The sequence below is a fragment of the Cheilinus undulatus genome, linkage group 20, assembly GCF_018320785.1.
Source record: "Cheilinus undulatus linkage group 20, ASM1832078v1, whole genome shotgun sequence".
Lineage (NCBI taxonomy): Eukaryota > Metazoa > Chordata > Actinopteri > Labriformes > Labridae > Cheilinus > Cheilinus undulatus.
The window spans coordinates 41530262-41547789 of record NC_054884.1 but is presented as its reverse complement, the minus strand read 5'-3'; the positions used below and the strand labels follow the sequence as shown (position 1 = coordinate 41547789).

The 17528-nt window shown below is 42.6% G+C and overlaps 1 protein-coding gene across 1 annotated transcript in view; it reads right to left on the bottom strand.

The window, feature by feature from the left end:
- Positions 1-17528, bottom strand: part of ebf3a (EBF transcription factor 3a) — an 84840-nt gene that overhangs the window by 61743 nt on the left and 5569 nt on the right. The window contains exons 2-6 of the mRNA XM_041815849.1: positions 11498-11654; positions 11357-11420; positions 9928-9983; positions 7650-7723; positions 4715-4783 (exon numbers count right to left, since the gene is read on the bottom strand). Of these exons, the coding sequence (XP_041671783.1) occupies positions 4715-4783; positions 7650-7723; positions 9928-9983; positions 11357-11420; positions 11498-11654 (420 nt within the window). The remainder of the gene's footprint in view (positions 1-4714; positions 4784-7649; positions 7724-9927; positions 9984-11356; positions 11421-11497; positions 11655-17528) is intronic.

The window sequence follows — 17528 nt, the reverse complement described above, 5'->3', positions numbered from 1 at the left end:
GAGACCAGAGTGTAGAGGAGTCCAGGACTGAGACCAGAGTGTAGAGGAGTCCAGGACTGAGACCAGAGCGTAGAGGAGTCCAGGACTGAGACCAGAGCGTAGAGGAGTCCAGGACTGAGACCAGAGTCTAGAGGAGTCCAGGACTGAGACCAGAGCGTAGAGGAGTCCAGGACTGAGACCAGAGTGTAGAGGAGTCCAGGACTGAGACCAGAGTTTAGAGGAGTCCAGGACTGAGACCAGAGTGTAGAGGAGTCCAGGACGGAGACCAGAGTCTAGAGGAGTCCAGGACTGAGACCAGAGTGTAGAGGAGTCCAGGACTGAGACCAGAGTCTAGAGGAGTCCAGGACTGAGACCAGAGTGTAGAGGAGTCCAGGACTGAGACCAGAGTGTAGAGGAGTCCAGGACTGAGACCAGAGTGTAGAGGAGTCCAGGACTGAGACCAGAGCGTAGAGGAGTCCAGGACTGAGACGAGAGTGTAGAGGAGTCCAGGACTGAGACCAGAGTGTAGAGGATTCCAGGACTGAGACCAGAGTGTAGAGGAGTCCAGGACTGAGACCAGAGTCTAGAGGAGTCCAGGACTGAGACCAGAGTCTAGAGGAGTCCAGGACTGAGACCAGAGTCTAGAGGAGTCCAGGACTGAGACCAGAGTGTAGAGGATTCCAGGACTGAGACCAGAGTCTAGAGGAGTCCAGGACTGAGATCAGAGTCTAGAGGAGTCCAGGAGTGAGACCAGAGTCCAGAGGAGTCCAGGACTGAGACCAGAGTGTAGAGGAGTCCAGGACTGAGACCAGAGTCTAGAGGAGTCCAGGACTGAGACCAGAGTCTAGAGGAGTCCAGGAGTGAGACCAGAGTGTAGAGGAGTCCAGGACTGAGACCAGAGTCCAGAGGAGTCCAGGACTGAGACCAGAGTGTAGAGGATTCCAGGACTGAGACCAGAGTCTAGAGGAGTCCAGGACTGAGACCAGAGTCTAGAGGAGTCCAGGACTGAGACCAGAGTGTAGAGGAGTCCAGGACTGAGACCAGAGTGTAGAGGAGTCCAGGACTGAGACCAGAGTTTAGAGGAGTCCAGGACTGAGACGAGAGTCTAGAGGAGTCCAGGACTGAGACCAGAGTCTAGAGGAGTCCAGGACTGAGACCAGAGTGTAGAGGAGTCCAGGACTGAGACCAGAGTCTAGAGGAGTCCAGGACTGAGATCAGAGTCTAGAGGAGTCCAGGACTGAGACCAGAGTCTAGAGGAGTCCAGGACTGAGACCAGAGTGTAGAGGAGTCCAGGACTGAGACCAGAGTCTAGAGGAGTCCAGGAGTGAGACCAGAGTCTAGAGGAGTCCAGGAGTGAGACCAGAGTGTAGAGGAGTCCAGGACTGAGACCAGAGTGTAGAGGAGTCCAGGACTGAGACCAGAGTCTAGAGGAGTCCAGGACTGAGACCAGAGTGTAGAGGAGTCCAGGACTGAGACCAGAGTGTAGAGGAGTCCAGGACTGAGACCAGAGTCTAGAGGAGTCCAGGACTGAGACCAGAGTCTAGAGGAGTCCAGGACTGAGACCAGAGTCTAGAGGAGTCCAGGACTGACATCAGAGTCTAGAGGAGTCCAGGACTGAGACCAGAGTGTAGAGGAGTCCAGGACTGAGACCAGAGTGTAGAGGAGTCCAGGACTGAGACCAGAGTCTAGAGGAGTCCAGGAGTGAGACCAGAGTCTAGAGGAGTCCAGGAGTGAGACCAGAGTGTAGAGGAGTCCAGGACTGAGACCAGAGTGTAGAGGAGTCCAGGACTGAGACCAGAGTCTAGAGGAGTCCAGGACTGAGACCAGAGTGTAGAGGAGTCCAGGACTGAGACCAGAGTGTAGAGGAGTCCAGGACTGAGACCAGAGTGTAGAGGATTCCAGGACTGAGACCAGAGTCTAGAGGAGTCCAGGACTGAGACCAGAGTCTAGAGGAGTCCAGGACTGAGACCAGAGTCTAGAGGAGTCCAGGACTGAGACCAGAGTCTAGAGGAGTCCAGGACTGAGACCAGAGTGTAGAGGATTCCAGGACTGAGACCAGAGTGTAGAGGAGTCCAGGACTGAGATCAGAGTCTAGAGGAGTCCAGGAGTGAGACCAGAGTCCAGAGGAGTCCAGGACTGAGACCAGAGTGTAGAGGAGTCCAGGACTGAGACCAGAGTCTAGAGGAGTCCAGGACTGAGACCAGAGTCTAGAGGAGTCCAGGAGTGAGACCAGAGTGTAGAGGAGTCCAGGACTGAGACCAGAGTCCAGAGGAGTCCAGGACTGAGACCAGAGTGTAGAGGATTCCAGGACTGAGACCAGAGTCTAGAGGAGTCCAGGACTGAGACCAGAGTCTAGAGGAGTCCAGGACTGAGACCAGAGTGTAGAGGAGTCCAGGACTGAGACCAGAGTGTAGAGGAGTCCAGGACTGAGACCAGAGTTTAGAGGAGTCCAGGACTGAGACGAGAGTCTAGAGGAGTCCAGGACTGAGACCAGAGTCTAGAGGAGTCCAGGACTGAGACCAGAGTGTAGAGGAGTCCAGGACTGAGACCAGAGTCTAGAGGAGTCCAGGACTGAGATCAGAGTCTAGAGGAGTCCAGGACTGAGACCAGAGTCTAGAGGAGTCCAGGACTGAGACCAGAGTGTAGAGGAGTCCAGGACTGAGACCAGAGTCTAGAGGAGTCCAGGAGTGAGACCAGAGTCTAGAGGAGTCCAGGAGTGAGACCAGAGTGTAGAGGAGTCCAGGACTGAGACCAGAGTCTAGAGGAGTCCAGGAGTGAGACCAGAGTCTAGAGGAGTCCAGGAGTGAGACCAGAGTGTAGAGGAGTCCAGGACTGAGACCAGAGTGTAGAGGAGTCCAGGACTGAGACCAGAGTGTAGAGGAGTCCAGGACTGAGACCAGAGTGTAGAGGAGTCCAGGACTGAGACCAGAGTCTAGAGGAGTCCAGGACTGAGACCAGAGTCTAGAGGAGTCCAGGACTGACATCAGAGTCTAGAGGAGTCCAGGACTGAGACCAGAGTCTAGAGGAGTCCAGGACTGAGACCAGAGTGTAGAGGAGTCCAGGACTGAGACCAGAGTCTAGAGGAGTCCAGGAGTGAGACCAGAGTCTAGAGGAGTCCAGGACTGAGACCAGAGTGTAGAGGAGTCCAGGACTGAGACCAGAGTGTAGAGGAGTCCAGGACTGAGACCAGAGTCTAGAGGAGTCCAGGACTGAGACCAGAGTGTAGAGGAGTCCAGGACTGAGACCAGAGTCTAGAGGAGTCCAGGACTGAGACCAGAGTCTAGAGGAGTCCAGGACTGAGACCAGAGTCTAGAGGAGTCCAGGACTGAGACCAGAGTCTAGAGGAGTCCAGGACTGAGACCAGAGTCTAGAGGAGTCCAGGACTGAGACCAGAGTCTAGAGGAGTCCAGGACTGAGACCAGAGTCTAGAGGAGTCCAGGACTGAGACCAGAGTCCAGAGGAGTCCAGGACTGAGACCAGAGTCTAGAGGGGTCCAGGACTGAGACCAGAGTCTAGAGGAGTCAAGGACTGAGACCAGTCTAGAGGAGTCCAGGACTGAGACCAGAGTCTAGGACTGAGCTAAGAGTCTAGAGGAGTCCAGGACTGAGACCAGAGTCTAGGACTGAGAAGAGAGTCTAGAGGAGTCTAGGACTGAGACCAGAGTCTAGAGGAGTCCAGGACTGAGACCAGAGTCTAGAGGAGTCCAGGACTGAGACCAGAGTCTAGAGGAGTCCAGGACTGAGACCAGAGTCTAGAGGAGTCCAGGACTGAGACCAGAGTCTAGAGGAGTCCAGGACTGAGACCAGAGTCCAGAGGAGTCCAGGACTGAGACCAGAGTCTAGAGGAGTCCAGGACTGAGACCAGAGTCTAGAGGAGTCCAGGACTGAGACCAGAGTCTAGAGGAGTCCAGGACTGAGACCAGAGTCTAGAGGAGTCCAGGACTGAGACCAGAGTCTAGAGGTTGGGACAATGGAAACTCTCGCTCCTCTCCAGCTCCACCCACTTTTCCAAAGGTTGCCCACACGGGACTGTGAACCTGCAGAGAGTTTGTTGATGTATCAGGGTCTGAGTCTCTCTGTGGTTCCAGACCAGTGACGGGGCTTTTCTTTTGCTGTGGTCTGGCAGTCTCCATAAACCACTACACCCCTCCTCTAAAATTTGGCCCATTGTGCTTCTACTAAAAGCATGCTGGGATACATGGACCTGGGTTAGACCAGGCTGGTTCGGGTTGGAGCCACTTTTTACCAGCTTTTCTCCATCAAGACCCAGACTGTGGGGTTTTGGGTCTGTACTTCAGCACTCTCAGCCTCTCTGTAGGCCAAGTGCTCCACTGGTGACCTGCTCTGGGACATGGTCTATATTCCACATGCATCAGGGTAACAGCCCATAGACAGGAAGGACTGAACCTTTCAAAATAAAAGCAGGAGGGAGACACAACTGAGCTTTAGGAGTAACAATCTGAGTTTAGCGCACATTTAAAGGTCTGCCTGAACCCGAGGAAGCTCTCTGAATCTGAGTTTGTTTGTGTTTCCTGACAATAACAGCACTGTTCAACCATCAGACATGCTCTTAAAGTGTGTTTATGTGGAATTTTCTTCTACGTTGGTGTGTAACCACTGATTGTTGCGCAGTTTTTGTATCAGCTGGTGGACTCACACTGACACTATCACACACGCCGCCACGTCCAATTATAACCACAGCCAATGAAATATAGTGGAGCACGATAACACGGTACCTGTCGATGATGACGGGGTCTGACGGCGTCTCATTCCTGTTTCCACAGCTCTTCTTATCACAGCAGCGACTGAAACACAGACAGAGACAGAATAATAAAGCACCATTGTCAGAACGGTTTATTCCATTTATCAGGAGATAAAAAACATGAAAACACAGGAGCAGACGTGTGGAGATCATACAGCTCTCCACGGTTCATAGTAAAGGGCTGTTAGAACATTAACGTAATAATCAGGATTAATTATTGATATATTTAAGGAGATAAAACATTGTTCCGTCGTGACTGGGTACCTATGGCCCATCCTATTTACTGGAGTACTGAAAAACGTTTACATTCCCTAAGAACGTTATGGGATTGGAATGGCTTTTTCAGTTAATAGTCAAGCCCTCAGGTGTTGCTAGGGGAAAGAAGCAGTTGTTTTTGTAAAACTTTCTATTTTGATCACAGCTTTGAAATTATAAATGAGTAGTTTTATAATTATTTTCATTGGCCAGTGACCATGGTATGTAAGGGTTAATGCCCTGGACTTCACGGAGGCAACTGCTATAATTGGAAGCCTCATCAGGCATAAACCCTTACATATCTAGAGATTTCTCTAGAAAAGGTGCAATAACCTGTTAATAGATCTGGAATTTCCCAAGTAATAGCTCTGTCATTGAAAAGAACTAACCTCCTAACAATGTATGAACTATCAACTAATACTGTAGCAATATTCATGTAATTAGGGGGCGCTTGACCTTTACCTGTAGTCCTAGGTGTTCAGGTGTCAGTTGTGCAGGTGTGCAGGTGTTCAGGGGTCAGGTGTCAGGTGCCAGGTGTCAGGTGTTCAGCTGTCAGTTGTGCAGGTGTTCAGGTGTCAGGTGTGCAGGTGTTTTGGTGTTCAGGTGTCAGGTGTTTTGGTGTTCAGGTGTCAGGTGTTCAGGTGGTCAGTTGTCAGGTGTTCAGGTGTCAGGTGTCAGGTGTTCAGGTGTGCAGGTGTTCAGGTGTCGGGTTTTCAGATGTCGGATGTCAGGTGTCAGGTGTCAGGTGTTCAGCTGTCAGTTGTGCAGGTATTCATGCGTCAGGTGTTCAGGTGTCAGGTGTGCAGGTGTGCAGGTGTTCAGGTGTGCAGGTGTCAGGTGTTCAGGTGGTCAGGTGTCAGGTGTGAGGTGTCAGGTGTCAGGTGTGCAGGTGTTCAGGGGTCAGGTAGTCAGATGTCAGGTGTCAGGTGTCAGATGTCAGGTGTCAGGTGGTCAACTGTCAGTTGTGCAGGTGTTCAATTGTGTTAGGTGTTCAGGTGTCAGGTGTTTTGGTGTTCAGGTGTCAGGTGTCAGGTGTTTTGGTGTTCAGGTGTTCAGGTGTTCAGGTGGTCAGTTGTCGGGTGTTAAGGTGTCAGGTGTTCAGGTGTCAGGTGTGTAGGTGTGCAGGTGTCAGGTGTCAGTTGTGCAGGTGTCAGGTGTTCAGGTGTTCAGGTGTCAGGTGTTCATGTGTCAGGTGTCAGGTGTCAGCTGTTCAGGTGTGCAGGTGTTCAGGTGTCAGGTGTTCAGATGTCAGGTGTCAGGTGTTCAGATGTCAGGTGTCAGGTGTCAGGTGTTCAGGTGTCAGGTGTCAGATGTTCAGATGTCAGGTGTCAGTTGTTCAGGTGTCAGGGGTCAGGTGTGCAGGTGTGTAGGTGTTCAGGTGTCAGTTGTGCAGGTGTTCATGCGTCAGGTGTTCAGGTGTCAGGTGTTCAGGTGTTAGGTGTTCAGGTGTGCAGGTGTCAGGTGTTCAGGTGGTCAGGTGTCAGGTTTGAGGTGTCAGGTGTTCAGGTGTTCAGGGGTCAGGTGGTCAGATGTCAGGTGTCAGGTGTTCAGATGTCAGGTGTCAGATGTCAGATGTCAGATGTCAGGTGTCAGGTGTTCAGCTGTCAGTTGTGCAGGTGTTCAGGTGTTAGGTGTTCAGGTGTCAGGTGTTTTGGTGTTCAGGTGTCAGCTGTGTAGGTGTTCAGGTGTCAGGTGTCAGGTGTTCAGGTGTCAGTTGTCGGGTGTTCAGGTGTCAGGTGTTCGGGTGTCAGGTGTTCAGGTGTGCAGGTGTTCAGGTGTCAGGTTTTCAGATGTCAGGTGTTCAAGTGTGTAGGTGTTCAGATGTCAGGTGTCAGGTGTCAGGTGTACAGATATCAGGAGTGCAGGTGTCAGTTGTTCAGATATCAGGTGTCAGGTGTGCAGGTGTGTAGGTGTTCAGGTGTCAGGTGTCAGGTGTTCAGGTGTTCAGGTGTCAGGTGTTCAGGTGTCAGGTGTCAGGTGTTTTGGTGTTCAGGTGTCAGGTGTCAGGTGTGCAGGTGGTCAGTGGTCAGGTGTCAGGTGTTCAGGTGTCAGGTGTCAGGTGTGAAGGTGTGCAGATGTCAAGTGTCAGGTGTGCAGGTGTTAGGTGTTCAGATGTCAGGTGTGCAGGTGTCAGATGTCAGGTGTTCAGATGTCAGATGTCAGGTGCTCAGGTGTGCAGGTGTTAAGGTGTCAGGTGTTCAGGTGTCAGGTGTGCAGGTGTCAGGTGTTAAGGTGTGCAGGTGTCAGGTGTGCAGGTGTTCAGATGTGCAGGTGTGCAGGTGTTCAGGTGTCAGGTGTTCAGGTGTCAGGTGTGCAGGTGTGTATGTGTTCAGGTATTCAGGTTTGCAGGTGTCAGGTGTTCATGTGTCAGGTGTGCAGGTGTGTAGGTGTTCAGGTATTTAGGCGTTCAGGTGTCAGGTGTGTAGGTGTGCAGGTGTTCAGGTGTGTAGGTGTGCAGGTGTTCAGGTGTTCAGGTGTGCAGGTGTCAGGTGTCAGGTGTTCAGGTGTCAGGTGTTCAGTTGTCAGGTGTGCAGGTTTGCAGGTGTTCAGGTGTTCAGATATGCAGGTGTCAGGTGTGCAGTTGTCAGGTGTTCAGGTGTTCAGATATGCAGGTGTCAGGTGTGCAGGTGTCAGGTGTTCAGGTGTGATCTTACCTGCACATGATTTCATGAGTCAGCAGAACTCGGCACATCTCTGGGTTCTTATCCTGACCTTCATAGATGATCGGCTGGAACACAAACAGCAGAACATCAACACAAGACTGGTCCTGGTCCAGGTCTATCCTCACACTGGTCCTGATCCAGGTCTATCCTCACACTGGTCCTGATCCAGGTCTATCCTCACACTGATCCTGATCCAGGTCTATCATCACACTGCTCCTGATCCAGGTATCATCATCATTCTGTCCCTGATCCAGGTCTATCATCACGCTGGTCCAGGTCTATCATCACACTGGTCCTGATCCAGGTCTATCGTCAGTCTGGTTGTGGTCCATGTTCTATCATCAGTCTGTTCCGAGTCCAGGTCTATGAGCCTCCTCACACTGAGGACTGGTTCTTGGTTTATATAAGTGAAGAACTAGGTTGTTATTGCTAACAGTTTTCAGAGATCCGGTTTCTTCTGACTGACCAGGGCTCGCTCCCAACATGACTACAGACTCAGAGGTTCCTCCACAGAAACATTCCAGCCTTGGTTCATTAGAGCATGATTAGCATGATTAGCACTATTAGCAGTAAAAGTTATATAGCTATGGTTAGCATAATTAGCATTATTAGCACTCTAACCACCATAAGCAATATTAGCATTATTAGCAGTATAACCAATATATTTGTATCATTAGCATTATCACCATCTGTAGCATTATGAGCATATCAGCATTACTAGCCTTGCTAGCAATAATAAGCATAATTAGCTTAATTAGCACTATAAACAATATTATCATTGTCAGTCATTAGCATTGTTGCCATTATTAGCATTATAATTATAATTAGCATCATAAGCATGTTTAGCATTGTTAACACTGTAAGAATGATTTGTATGATTTGCTTAATAAGCATAATTAGCATCATTACCATTATTAGCATTATAAGCATTATAGGCATAATTAGCATTATTAGCATTACTAGCATTATTAGCATCATTGTCACTTTTAACATTATTAGCATTATTGCTATTGTTCTTCCAGATGTTGATGTGAAACAGCTGCTCTAAACCCTGAAAAGGGTTGGCTGGTGGAGAGGCTCGTTAACAGCTCCTTAGCAGAATGCCTCGTTTGAATCCTCTTCTGTTCTCATCTAGAGCTGACGGGACTTTCTTTCAGACGGTTTGAACATGCAGCCATGAGAGCACCCCCTACAGGCTGCACAGTTCATAACCACAGCCTGATGACTGGTTCAGTTAATGAACCAGGGCCTACAGGTCATCCTGTAGGGGGCGATAGACTCACGGACCCTGTAGAGGTCTATGTTTAAAGTGAAGGTTAATGAACCAGGACCTACAGGTCATCCTGTAGGGGGCGATAGACTCACTGAGATCCTGTGGGGGTCTATGTTTTAAGTGAAGGTCAGAATGACAGGAGAGGAGGAATAAAATAACAGACAGTCAGAACTAGTCAGAGGTGTCAGTGAGACGGTTCAGTCTGACAGGTAAATCTGCAGGAGGAAATACACGCTCTTATTGTGAAATATTCCTATGTCTGCTCTCTGAGGCTGACCACACAGAGGAGACTTTCCAGGTTTGGGTCTGGTTCAGAGGCCTAACAGTCAGGGAGGCATGGCAACTTTTACCAGCCAGTCAGAACCCTCCTGGTCTGGAACCATCAGTATCAGGACTGCTCTGATGGAGAACCTGCAGTAACCAATGAGAGCAGGTAAACCTGAGTTCAAAAACAGACGGAGCTCTGAGTCCAGACGCTCACTGAGAAGATGAGGAGCTGGAGTAAGAACCGATGATCCTGCCGACAACGCCAACCATCCTCCATGTTTGTTGTATTTTTGTAGTCCTGTCTGATCCTGAGAGTTCTCTGAGCTCTCATGTCTGAGGAATCATGAGCACCAGCATCTGTGCACCTGTTTGAGGTGATGAACTTTATTATGAAAATCCTGTTGATGGTAATCTCACCTGTTTGAGGTGATGAACTTTATTTTGAAAATCCTGTTGATGGTAATCTCACCTGTTTGAGGTGATGAACTTTATTATGAAAATCCTGTTGATGGTAATCTCACCTGTTTGAGGTGATGAACTTTATTATGAAAATCCTGTTGATGGTAATCTCACCTGTTTGAGGTGATGAACTTTATTTTGAAAATCCTGTTGATGGTAATCTCACCTGTTTTAGGTGATGAACTTTATTTTGAAAATCCTGTTGATGGTAATCTCACCTGTTTTAGGTGATGAACTTTATTTTGAAAATCCTGTTGATGGTAATCTCACCTGTTTAGTCATGGAGTCGATGAGTCGGACGTACAGGTCCTGCTCCGTTCTCACCCCTGTCAAAACACACACATTATAATATTATTGATTATTATTCTTATCATTACAATAAAAATTATTCCAGCATTTCCCCAAATGAGAGTTGGGCCCTCCATCGGGTCCCTGAGGTCCTGGCTGAGAGCTCACTGATGATAAATAAAACAGATTTTTTTTTAAAACTCAAATAAAAACATGAAAATGGTCATCACTGCAGTCTCAAAGGAACCAAAACAGAGATGTCACCTTTTTACCATCATTTTGTCTGATCTGAGAAAGCGGTGTCATGGTTTAACTGGTCTTAGATTAACTGGTGACACTCTTAAACATTCTACCACACCGCTCACTTCCTGATTTTAAGAATTCCTCAATGTCCTTGAAGACATTGGTGCTATTGGAGAAGAGTTTTCAGAGTTTACAGAGAATAATGTTAGAAAATAACATTTCACTGGACTAAACTAACCACCAGACAGTGGCCATTTAACTGTGATCTGTAGAGCCACAGACTTTTCTATGAAGGTTTCTGCCTTTCCTGGTATAAGGCATCAGGAGGAGGATGCTCTGAGTCTGCTGTGTGCCGAAGTTTGGGAAAGGCTGCATTATTTCAATTCTTTACAAATCCATCGTAAAAGATCAATATTAACTTTGTTTTCTTTGTTTTATTTTCCGACACTTTATATTTTTTATTTTTATTTTATTTTATTTTCTATCATTTTATATCATTTTGTATTTTAATTTAATTTAATTTAGTTTAGTTTTATTCAGTTCAATTTCATTTCATTGCATTTCATTCAATTTAATTAATTTAATTTGATTTAATTTATTTATTTATTTATTTGTATTTGATTTTATTGTTATTAATTTATCTGATCTTATTTCACCTCATTACTTTGTTTTATTCTATTACCATTTTATCTTATTTTATTTTTTCTTCATTTTATATCATTATTCAGATTTTTTTAATTTCATCTTATTTTATTTTATTGTTTTTTTTTTTACAGCTATGAGCAGAAAAAACATTCAGTCTCAAACTTTGAAATTTGAATATTTGAGAGAAAAATGGTCATACAGAAATATATAATATAATAATGTCAAATATATATTAGTTAATGATATAATAACAATAATATACTAATGTGGTTACATATCTTTAAAAATGTAATGGAATTCTTCCACGATTCACTGATCATTATAATCCATTTGTCTCATAGGTGTGGACCAAAATAATTAGTATTTTGTCAACATTATCCAAATAAAACCACATTTAAATCACTTCAATGTATACCCATGTTTGAAAATGTAAGGATATTACTGACAAACTTTTTCATCAGATATATATTCATGAGCTACTTAGTAGTTGGGCTGCATGCATGAGTAAAACAAGCGCACCCACCATTACTGTACAGCAGCTGGAGCTTGTAGTGAATCCCGTTGTTGGTTTTCTCTCCAGTCGGTTCCTGAAACGCAAGAACACAAATCAATCAAATCATGAGGGTGTGCTTGTTTCGTTCCCTAGCTCGTCCCAATGTCTCACCTTCTCCTTCTCCACAAAGTCGACGTAGGTGGTTCGCTCAATCTCCACCGGCTGGCCCTGACGGTCATAGAGCGCCAAAACAAAGTGGAAGAAGTTTGATTTCCTCAGATTGGACGGAGGCTGCTTCTCAAAGTGAGCGCGAGCTAACCCCACCCCGCTAAGAGAGAGTGACAGAGAGAGGGGGGATCAATTAATACATACATATATTTGAACAATGTTTAATGACAGATTAAAGTGAGCTAGAACTAACCCCACCTGCTGCTATCAGAATTTCTGAGATACTTGTCAAAGGATGTCCTCTGAAGGTTAAGCTATTTGCAGGTAATGATGGGGCACTTTGATATAAAATTGTTATGGGCATGTTCAAGTATTTTAACAAGTCACAGAGTCACTCTGGTGACCATTCAACAGTCACAGAGTCATTCTGAAGACCTTTCAACAGTCACAGAGTCACTCTGACAACCACTCAGCAGTCACAGAGTCACTCTGATGACCACTCAACAGTCAGTCACCCTGATATCCACTCAACAATCACAGAGTCACTCTGATGACCACCCAGCAGTCTTAGAGTCACTCTGACGACCACTCAGCTGTCACAGAGTCACTCTGATGACCACACAACAGTCTTAGAGTCACTCTGATGACCACTCAACAGTCACAGAGTCAATCTGGTGACCACTCAACAAACACAGAGTCACTCTGATGACCCCTCAACAAACACAGAGTCACTCTGGCGACCACTCAACAGTCACAGAGTCACTCTGATGACCACTCAACAGTCACAGAGTCACTCTGACGACCACTCAACAGTCACAGAGTCACTCTGACGACCACTCAGCAGTCACAGAGTCACTCTGATGACCACTCAACAGTCACAGAGTCACTCTGACAACCACTCAACAGTCACAGAGTCACTCTGACGATCACTCAAAAGTCACAGAGTCACTCTGATGACCACTCAACAGTCACAGAGTCACTCTGACGACCACTCAACAGTCACAGAGTCACTCTGACGACCACTCAACAGTCACAGAGTCACTCTGACGACCACTCAACAGTCACAGAGTCACTCTGATGACCACTCAACAAACACAGAGTCACTCTGATGACCACTCAACAGTCACAGAGTCACTCTGATGACCACTCAACAGTCAGAGTCACTCTGACAACCACTCAACAGTCACAGAGTCACTCTGACGATCACTCAAAAGTCACAGAGTCACTCTGATGACCACTCAGCAGTCACAGAGTCACTCTGACGACCACTCAACAGTCACAGAGTCACTCTGATGACCACTCAACAAACACAGAGTCACTCTGATGACCACTCAACAAACACAGAGTCACTCTGATGACCCCTCAACAAACACAGAGTCACTCTGACGACCACTCAACAAACACAGAGACACTCTGATGACCACTCAACAGTCACAGAGTCAATCTGATGACCACTCAACAGTCACAGAGTAACTCTGATGACCACTCAACAGTCACAGAGTCACCCTGATATCCACTCAACAGTCACAGAGCCACTCTGATGACCACCCAGCAGTCGTAGAGTCACTCTGACGACCACTCAGCAGTCACAGAGTCACTCTGACGACCACTCATCAGTCACAGAGTCACTCTGATGACCACACAACAGTCACAGAGTCACTCTGACAACCACTCAGCAGTCACAGAGTCACTGTGATGATCACTCAACAGTCACAGAGTCAATCTGGTGACCACTCAACAGTCACAGAGTCACTCTGGTGACCACTCACAGTCACAGAGTCACTCTGATGTCCACTCAACAGTCACAGAGTCACTCTGATGACCACTCAACAGTCACAGAGACACTCTGATGACACCTCAACAGTCACAAAGTTTGTCGGATGACCACTCAACAGTCACAGAGTCACTCTGATGACCACTCAACAGTCACAGAGTCACTCTGACGACCACTCAACAGTCACAGAGTCACTCTGACGACCACTCAACAGTCACAGAGTCACTCTGACGACCACTCAGCAGTCACAGAGTCACTCTGACGACCACTCAGCAGTCACAGAGTCACTCTGATGACCACTCAACAATCACAGAGTCATGTAATGTTGCTAATGTTAGCAAAGACGCTAACAACAACACGGGGTCAAGTCATAACTGCAAGCGCCACCGCTGCAGTCCAGCAGATCTGGATTTGTCCCAAAAAAACAACATCTAAGATAACTAATGCGATCGCTAATGTGTCGCCAGAGGCTCCAGACCATCGACATCGTTGACAACAGGGCACTTCAACAAGTCATCCCGGTCTCCTCTGATGACCAGTACCACAGAACACCTACAAGAACTACTGTCACAAGAATCCATGAACTGTATGACAGCTCAAAAGGCAGCTAAAGTGGAGCAGCTGGCCCGAGGTACATTTATTAGACTGAGGTGAGACCACTGGACATCAGTCAGCATCCTCAGCTTAACACCATATTGGTACTAATTCATCTCAAACTAAATACAAGTAAATCGTAGAATTTTAAATGTTGATTTATATAATAAGAAGAAGAAGAAGAAGAATTAAAACAATGATAATAATAATAATATTTTTTAAGTAAAAAGTGCTTTCAAAATGACTAGTTCAGATCTTTATTTTTCATAGTTTTTTTTTTTTTATTATTGTTCCGTCCCCGTTCAGTAAGAACAACGCTAACAGGAGTGACAGTGTTAGCATCCTGTGCTAATGGAGCAGATTTTGGTTCTAACATCCTAAACACTGATTAAAGGTAAAAGCCTGAATGTAGATCCTTAAATATTCCTCCCATGTTGGCGTGTAGTGGAGCTCGGGGCTCTGACCTCCACATGAATGAATCATGCTAACAACAACATGTTAACTTGAGGGAATATTAAGAAAATGTGCTCGGCTCTCACACGTTCATAAATATTCATGGTGACAGAGTCAGACTGCAGCTCTGACCTCAGCTCACACATCCACACTCATTAGAATAAACATCCAACATTTACCAAACCTCTGCCTTTAGAAACACCGTCAGTGCCACTTTATTAGGTACACCTTAATAACTGCTCAGCATAGTAAATGATCAGCCAATCACAGAGCAGAGACTGATGCCTTTAGAAACACTGTCAGTGTACCGGCCACTTTATTAGGTACACCTTGACAACGGCTCAGTATAGTAAATGATCAGCCAATCACAGGGTAGAAACCTTTAGACATGCTGGCATGTCACCTCATAAACTGTTGGAATAAACAACCAGCTGTATTTTTTCTGATTCAGGGTCGTCTCAGGTTTTCTGGCCTGTTGTTGACCCCCAGACAGAACATTTAACAGTAGAGACCAGGAGAACGTCCAGAGATGTTCTCCTCCATGGTTCTCCTATCAGAGAGTCAGTCAGTGAAAAAGGCTGGTCATCTTTAAATTCTGCTACTTCTCTGACTTTCAGATTTACTGGTAAAAATCTCTAAATATTTAAACATTTGTATATTTATATATGTTTTACATTTAAATATTTATATATTTATATACTTTTTACATTTATATATTTATATACGTTTGACATTTATACATTTATACATTTAAACATTTATATATTTATACATTTAAACATTTATATATCTATATATGTTTTACATTCAAACATTTATATATTTATATATTTAAACATTTATATATTTATATATGTTTTACATTCAAACATTTATATATTTATATATTTAAACATTTATATATTTGTATATGTTTACATTTAAACATTTAAATATTTTTACATCTAAAAATGTATATATTTATACATTGAAACATTTATACATCTATACATTGAAACATTTATATATCTATATTCCTTAAATGTTCCTTTTCATATTTGAACAGAATCAGGAATATTCTAACATTTATACCAATCAAACACATTCAGACAAATCTCACAGAGCAGACATCATTTTAAACATTTGTTCCCTTTGGATATTAATATTTATATTTTAAACACATTTAAAAAAAAAAGATAATACTGATAATAACAACATTATTATTATTATTATTATTATTGTTGTTATTATTATTATTATTATTATTATTATTATGGTAATATACATAAGATACTAAAAAAACAAAGCTGTTTACCATTAAAGAACCAGTTAGTATCTTCATTTACCACAGCTCTGTCCTAAAATCACAGGAAAAACAAACAAACAAACAAACAAACAAACAAACAAACAACAACGACAATAACAACAACAAAAAACCCACTGGAATTAATTAATATCTTATAAACTTTATCGACTGTATTTGTACTGAGGTGACATTCAGAGATGTAGCATGTGTGCAAGTAGTGCAGGTGTGTGCAGGTGTGTGTGTTTTAATAGAATTATTTTAGGGGTTAGGTTTATTTAGGTTCATGTTAAAGCTGTGGGAGAGTCTGACTGCTTTATAACAGAGGAAGCTCAGAGCTCTGGTAAACCTCCTTACTTCTAATGATCATTATTAATGTAATTATTAATAAGTATCATTTTTAATGTTATTCTTAATAAGTATCATTTTAATGTAATTCTTAATAAGTATCATTTTTAATGTAATTCTTAATAAGTATCATTTTTAATGTAATTCTTAATAAGTATCATTTTTAATGTAATTCTTAATAAGTATCATTTTTAAGGTTATTCTTAATAAGTATCATTTTTAAGGCAATTCTTAATAAGTATCATTTTTAATGTAATTCTTAATAAGTATCATTTTTAAGGCAATTATTAATAAGTATCATTTTTAATGTAATTCTTAATAAGTATCATTTTTAAGGTAATTCTTAATAAGTATCATTTTTAAGGTTATTCTTAATAAGTATCATTTTTAAGGTAATTATTAATAAGTATCATTTTTAAGGTTATTCTTAATAAGTATCATTTTTAAGGTTATTCTTAATAAGTATCATTTTTAAGGTAATTCTTAATAAGTATCATTTTTAAGGTTATTCTTAATAAGTATCATTTTTAACGTAATTCTTAATAAGTATCATTTTTAATGTAATTCTTAATAAGTATCATTTTTAAGGTTATTCTTAATAAGTATCATTTTTAATGTAATTCTTAATAAGTATCATTTTTAATGTAATTATTAATAAGTATCATTTTTAAGGTAATTCTTAATAAGTATCATTTTTAAGGTTATTCTTAATAAGTATCATTTTTAAGGTAATTTTTAATAAGTATCATTTTTAAGGTAATTCTTAATAAGTATCATTTTTAATGTAATTCTTAATAAGTATAATTTTTAATGTAATTCTTAGTAAGTATCATTTTTAAGGTTATTCTTAATAAGTATCATTTTTAATGTAATTCTTAATAAGTATCATTTTTAAGGCAATTCTTAATAAATACCATTTTTAATGTAATTCTTAATAAGTATCATTTTTAAGGTAATTCTTAATAAGTATCATTTTTAAGGTTATTCTTAATAAGTATCATTTTTAAGGTAATTCTTAATAAGTATCATTTTTAAGGTTATTCTTAATAAGTATCATTTTTAATGTAATTCTTAATAAGTATCATTTTTAAGGTTATTCTTAATTAGTATCATTTTTAAGGTAATTAGTAATAAGTATCATTTTTAATGTAATTCTTAATAAGTATCATTTTTAATGTAATTATTAATAAGTATCATTTTTAATGTAATTCTTAATAAGTATCATTTTTAATGTAATTCTTAATAAGTATCATTTTTAAGGTTATTCTTAATTAGTATCATTTTTAAGGTAATTAGTAATAAGTATCATTTTTAATGTAATTCTTAATAAGTATCATTTTTAATGTAATTCTTAATAAGTATCATTTTTAATGTAATTCTTATTAATAAGTATCATTTTTAAGGTAATTCTTAATAAGTATCATTTTTAATGTAATTCTTAATAAGTATCATTTTTAATGTAATTATTAATAAGTATCATTTTAAGGTAATTCTTAATAAGTATCATTTTTAATGTAATTCTCAATAAGTATCATTTTTAATGTAATTATTAATAAGTATCATTGTAATGTAATACTTAATAA